Here is a 6,111-nt window from a genome sequence, read left to right as displayed (position 1 = left end):
ACTGTACAGGGGCACAGCCATTGGGTGGGCCTTGGAGGGCGCACCCACTTGCAGCCAGGCCCAGCCAATCAGAATGAGTTTGTCCCCACAAAAAGGCATTATTATATGCAAATACTTGTCAGCCTCCCTCCCAGCGTGGCTACAAATTCTCTAAAATGATGTTCGAGGAACCTTATGGTTGAAAAATTAACATTCAATTATCTAGCAACAGCTCTGGTGGACATTCCTGCAGTCAGCATGCCAACTGCACACTCTCTCAAAACTTGAGGCATCTGTGGCATTGTATTGTGACACAACTGCGTATTTTAGGGGATTTTTATTGTCCCCAGCACAAGGTGCACCTGTGTAATGATCATGCTATTTAATCATCTTCTTGATATGCCACACCTGTCAGGTGGATGGATTACCTTGGCAAAGGAGAAACTCTCACTAACAGCAATGTAAACAAATTTGTGCACAAAATGAGAGAAATAAGCTTTTTTTGCATATGGAATATTTTTGAGATTTTTATTTCAGCTCATGAAACATGGGACCAACACTTTACATGTGTGTATATTTCTGTTCAGTGTACATTTCCAAGGCAACAAATCCTCTAAAACAAACCTTCTCTGGGGTAGGCTAACTCGGAGCTTTCTCATATATCCTGAATGAAGTGTCTGATTTGCGAGGACCAATGAAATCAGATCGATAGGAGTGGGGGAGGAAGGGGCTTGTGCATTGATAAGCATATCAAAGACGTTAACAATAGATAATAAAATATGGCACTTTTGCCCATAAGATGGCTCTAATTTGGACTATTTTACACCATAGCCTGATAAAATTTGCAATAACTATTCTAGAGTAAAGACGTCCCCATACATAGGTTCAGTTTGCTCCTAGCAGAACTCGGCTAGGCGATGCAAACTTCTGTGCTCACACTTCCTAAAGACCTTGGCTTGAAAAACTAGGAGAAAGAGGCAATATTACTGTTTGTCTCTCTTGAGCCACCGTAGTAACAATATAGCCAGAAACACTTGCTCAAAATAGATACATCAAGAAATTTGTATAGAATTTTTAAGTTTTTGCAGAGGAGGTCTTAGTCGCGCAATTACACATCAGTTTAGTGCAGTAATTCTCAACTGAATGATAGCAAACACTTCATTGAAGAATCCCGTCCATAGTTCCCACCCCTACTGTGAACCAATCACTGATGAAGGGGTGTAGACTTTGACTACCAAACTTCGACTTGCCTCAACACAAAAATTGGTGTACGCAAACAGCTGAAAAAAACCTACCAAACACCAAAATGAACAAAAACTTCACAAAATGTATAAGCTTAAACTGTTTCGACTGGGAAGCATGTGACAGCCTTTTGCGGCAGGTGGACGAGCAAAATCCACCATCGTAGTACGGATGAAGCCTGAGCTGGAATGTGAAGCTAACTGAAGCTGGCTAGATTTAAAAGACCCTGAGTAGATCTAGCTTGCTTCTTGGTATACCACTCTGGGAACACTCTGGACATACGACATGGGCTCTATGCTACATTATGGACAGTACTGTTCACTACTCTATACTATGGACGCACATTACCACTGTCTATACTGCACTATACATGAACACTAACACTGTCTACACGGTTTCCCACAGCAGATATTTATTTTCTGTCAATGGGGAGCCCACCATCATAGCCAAGATCCACGACAAGATATCAGAGATTGGCCAGAGAACACATAGGACTGAACTAAACATCCAGAAAGTCTGACCGCTCTACAACTGTGGCTGTATGACATGCTATATGCTTTTTGACCAGACGGCATCAGATACATGGCCTACACATACTAAGACAGAGGAGCGCTGTTTTGCTGTCTCGGATGCTTTATTTGAGGTTGATGTGTCTTTCTGTCAATAGTGTGCAACTGCAGCCCACATTTCGGGGTGTTCCTGCATGAGGGCATTCCTGCATCTGCTACATTATGCACAGTACTGCTCACTATATACTATGGATGCACATTAACACTGTCTATACTGGTCAAGGGAGGAGGATTGGAGGGAAAGAGAGAGGAGGTTGAAAAGACTGAGGGAGGCAGAGGATGGGTTTGTATCTGTTGAAGATAGCAATGACAAGGGAGAGGGTATGTCGAGGAAGATTGCTATCAAGTTCAAACAGAGTGGAAGGGGTAGAAGTTGTTGTGAGGAGCTTGGAGCCCAATTCTTCCATTGATGGGCATGGTTATGATAAAGATACGATTGGTTCAGTGGGAGTAAGATTTTTGAAGAAGGTGGAACCAGGCCTTTTGTCTGATCCATGGTCGGTTTCAAGTTGGGTGGAAAAGATGGTGGGTGCCGTTGAGTCGGTGAAGGTAACCCTAAGTGGAGGTGTCTGGTGCGAGAGAGGCAGGTTTAGGTGGCCAGGGTCATTGTAGTGCAGAAGATGTTGTATGCAGAGGAAGTGAAGAAGGTAGTGGAGGGTGAGGGATTCAGAGAGAATCCCTGTGAATAGTAGATCTTTGCCAGAACAGAGGGATAGGCCAATGAGTGATATATGTTTCAGTGAGGTTGGCTTAGCATTCATAGCAATTGTTATCTGCTGTACCGCAGAGATGACACGTAAGTCATAGAAAATAGATGTTGTGGTGGCAGCTGCAGAGAAGTACTTGGGGTACGAGATTCGATTTCAGAAGAGTTACAGGGTGTGTTGAGTGGTAGTGTCTCGTCCTCTCGGGTCGTTGGCCCGGGGTAGGTTAAGATAGGGTTAAAGTAGTGGAATAAGGTGATGGGTTTTAATGAGTTTAGAGTTAGTTAGTAGAGTCATTCAATATATATATATTTTTACATTTTCACGTTTCCCCTTTTCCCATTTTGTATCACAAAGGTAATGGATTCATACGATAGTTCAGTAGAGGGCGATAATGCAACGTATTGGATGCCAACCATCTTTAAACCTCACCGAAGAAGAAGAAGAAGAAGAAGAAGGAGGAGGCACCTGTTCTTTTGTGATTGCTGCCCTACCCACTATTGACTGGAAGGAGAGCTATTGAACAAATTTGTTTGTGTTGTTTCTCTGGTTGTTTTTTTTCTCTCCCAAATCTTGGGGGACAATCGTTGTTTCAACATGGTTTGGTTTCTGATTCTCATCTGGTTTGTCCAAGGTAGGACCAGTCATTTTGTTTTCGTGACATCCTACTTTTGAGTGTTTTCCATTTGAGTTAGGCCAGGCCAGTTGCACTGTAGACGCCAATTGGTTCACCATGTTATTATGTAACATGTATTATGTTACCCTTGTGTATTTCAGTGGGCAGTGTTCCCATCACCAATTTGACAAATGCTACTACTTCAAATTCTACTTTCCCTGCCACAGGTAAGCAGGCCTGCATTGGGGACCACTCATTTTGTAAGGTTACAGGCTGAAAACTAGGCCTGTTTACCATTTTTAGTTCATGTAGGCCAGCCCCACTGCAAAACTGTTGTTCTGTTCCTCTTTATATTTTCTTTCTGTATTTCAGTGGACAATTCTACAAACCCCATCAACAATTCTACAAATGTGACTTTCACTGCCACAGGTAGGCCTCTACTGTGATTCTCAAGTCAATCTCTTGGTGTGATGGGCCTAAAGAAACAATTCCATTGGTTTTCTTCAAGTTCATGGCTTATCTATCAAAAATAAAATATTGCAAAATGTGTTTAATGTTAACAATTGCCTTTAGGTTCTACTACCTCAATGGGACCACGCCACAGACAAAATGATTGGGTTAAAATGCCTGAAACCAGAGAAGGTAACGCATTCATTAGATGAAGCGCACAATCCTGGACCTCTACTGCGAGGTCTGGACTTTAATGGCACTGGAGGTAGTGACTTGTAACTAGTACATGTTGTGTCAGTGTGGTTGTTTCAGACCCTCTCTCTCTGTTACAGAGGACTTACAGTTCGACCTTGCTATCGTGGAGGGAGACATTCTGGTTTCGGTGAGTCTATTATCCCTGCTTTCTGTCCTGTTACTGCATCTTTTTTTAGGCTGATGAATCAGATTGATACCACCTTCTGGTATACACAGCCTGAAGCTAATGACTGCAAAACCATTCAAGCCAGATTGTTGAACAGAATTACATTCTAACTTGCTCTACCGGTTGTCCATGGTGTTGGTCCTTCAGATGGTTGAAATTTGAGCCAAAATATCCACAGGAAAAATATACAATGCATGCATACTAAAGTGCCAGGTGATAGAAATTTCAACTTCAGTACCGCCACTCTAAAAAGTTGTGTTAACAGTACTTTCCTGTGGATATTTTGACCATCTGAAGGATCAACACCACGGACCACCAGTAGAGTAAGTTTCAATGTCGTTTTATTCAACATTCTGTCTTGTAAAGAAACCTTAAACGAGTTTGCAGTCATTAGTTTCAGTCTGTGTATACCAGAAGCTGGTACAGTGCCTTCCGAAAGCAGCCTGAATTCAAAATGGATTAAACACAAATTCTAACCCATCTACACAAAATACCCCATAATGACAGTGAAAATGTTTTAGACATTTTTGCTAGTTTATTGGAAATGAAATGCGGAAATATCTCAGCTATTTGCATCCCAGCGTCAATACTTTGTAGAAGCACCTTTGGCAGCGATTAGCGCTGTGAGTCCCGCTGGGTAAGTCTAAGAGCTTTCCGCATCTGGATTGTGTAACTTCTCAAAATTATTCAAGCTGTCAAATTGGTTGTTGATCACTACTAAACAACCATTTTCAGGTCTTGCCGTAGATTTGTCAAAACTGTAACTCGGCCACTCGGGAACATTCTGTCTTCTTGCTAAGCAACTCCAGTGCTCTCTTGCTAAGCAACTCTTGCTAAGCAACTCATTTGCCCTTGTGTTTTAGGTTCTTGTCCTGCAGAAAGGTGAATTATGCTCCCAGTGTCTGGTAGAGAGCAGACTAAACCAGGATTTCCTCTGGGATCTTAAATCCCTGAGTGGTTTCCTTCTCATAGGTCGTTGTAGTTAAATCTGTTTGAAATTCACTGCTTGTTCGAGACCTTACAGATAATTGTATGTGTGGGTTACGAGGTAGTCACGAGACGAGGTAGTCATTCAAAATTCATGTTAAACACTGTTGCACAGTGAGTCATGCAAATAATAGATTTATTGTGTGTCGGCCAGTGACGACAATCTCAATTTAATATTTATATATATAAATAATAGTCTACAAAACATTAGGAACACCTAACATTGAGTTGCACCCCCCTTTGCCCTCAGAAAAGCCTCAGTTCGTCAGGGCATGGACTCTACAAGGTGTCAAGCATTCGACAGGAATGCTGGCCCCATGAATTCCTCAATGCTTCCCACCATTGTGCCCAGTTGGCTGGTAGTGGATCTCTAATCCGAAATGGCTCGTTCCATCTCATCCCTCAGATGCTTAATTGGATTGAGATCTGGTGACTGGTCAGGCCACTGCACTAAGCTGAATTCACTGTAATTTTCGTGGAACCATTCCTGGACAATCCGAGCCTTGTTTCATGGGGCATTAACCTGCTGATACTCTGCTGCCATGAAGGGATGCACCTGATTTTCAATTATGTTAAGACATTCAAACGTTGCTCAACTTTTATCATGGGACCCAATGTGTGCCATGAAAAGGCACCCCACAGCATACCACTGCCACTCACCAGCCTGCAATGTTGACAAACGGCATGATGGATGCATGCATGTGGTTTTCTTCATACCCTAGTCCTCCCATCAGCGTGAAATTGCAAAAAAACGGCATTTATCATACCAGACGTTTTTCCAATTATCCTGTGTCCAGTGTTTCCTTAGTCCACTGCAACAAGTTTTTTGCTGAAAGAAGTGGAACTCTGCCATACCCCATTTGTGTCAAGGTTCTACGAGCTGAGCATTTTTGGGGTCTTTGGGAACAAATGTTTTACTGGACTGTCAATTGACTATAACTGTAGCCCGTCTGTTGCTCTGCACAATTCGTGTCACCCATTTTCGACCACTGGACTGCCATTGGCTGGATGTCCTTTGGGTGGTGGACCATTCTTCACACACACACGGGAAACTGAGTGTGAAATACACAGCAACGTTGCAGTTCTTGACACACTCAAACTGGTGAGTCTGGTACCTACCATACCCTGATCAAAGGTACTTCA

At 42.7% G+C, this 6,111-nt stretch overlaps 1 protein-coding gene across 1 annotated transcript in view; it reads left to right on the top strand.

The window, feature by feature from the left end:
- The first annotated feature begins 3,025 nt into the window (after positions 1-3,025).
- The window catches only part of LOC115159943 (low choriolytic enzyme-like), a 113,503-nt gene continuing 110,417 nt past the window's right edge, over positions 3,026-6,111 (top strand). The window contains exons 1-5 of the mRNA XM_029710089.1: positions 3,026-3,128; positions 3,272-3,337; positions 3,483-3,539; positions 3,684-3,752; positions 3,893-3,942. Coding sequence (XP_029565949.1) covers positions 3,092-3,128; positions 3,272-3,337; positions 3,483-3,539; positions 3,684-3,752; positions 3,893-3,942 — 279 coding nt within the window. The 5' untranslated portion in view covers positions 3,026-3,091. The remainder of the gene's footprint in view (positions 3,129-3,271; positions 3,338-3,482; positions 3,540-3,683; positions 3,753-3,892; positions 3,943-6,111) is intronic.

The sequence above is a fragment of the Salmo trutta genome, chromosome 23 (assembly GCF_901001165.1).
Source record: "Salmo trutta chromosome 23, fSalTru1.1, whole genome shotgun sequence".
Taxonomy (NCBI): domain Eukaryota; kingdom Metazoa; phylum Chordata; class Actinopteri; order Salmoniformes; family Salmonidae; genus Salmo; species Salmo trutta.
Note: the sequence above shows the minus strand (reverse complement) of the source record. Positions and strands in the feature narration are given on the sequence as shown.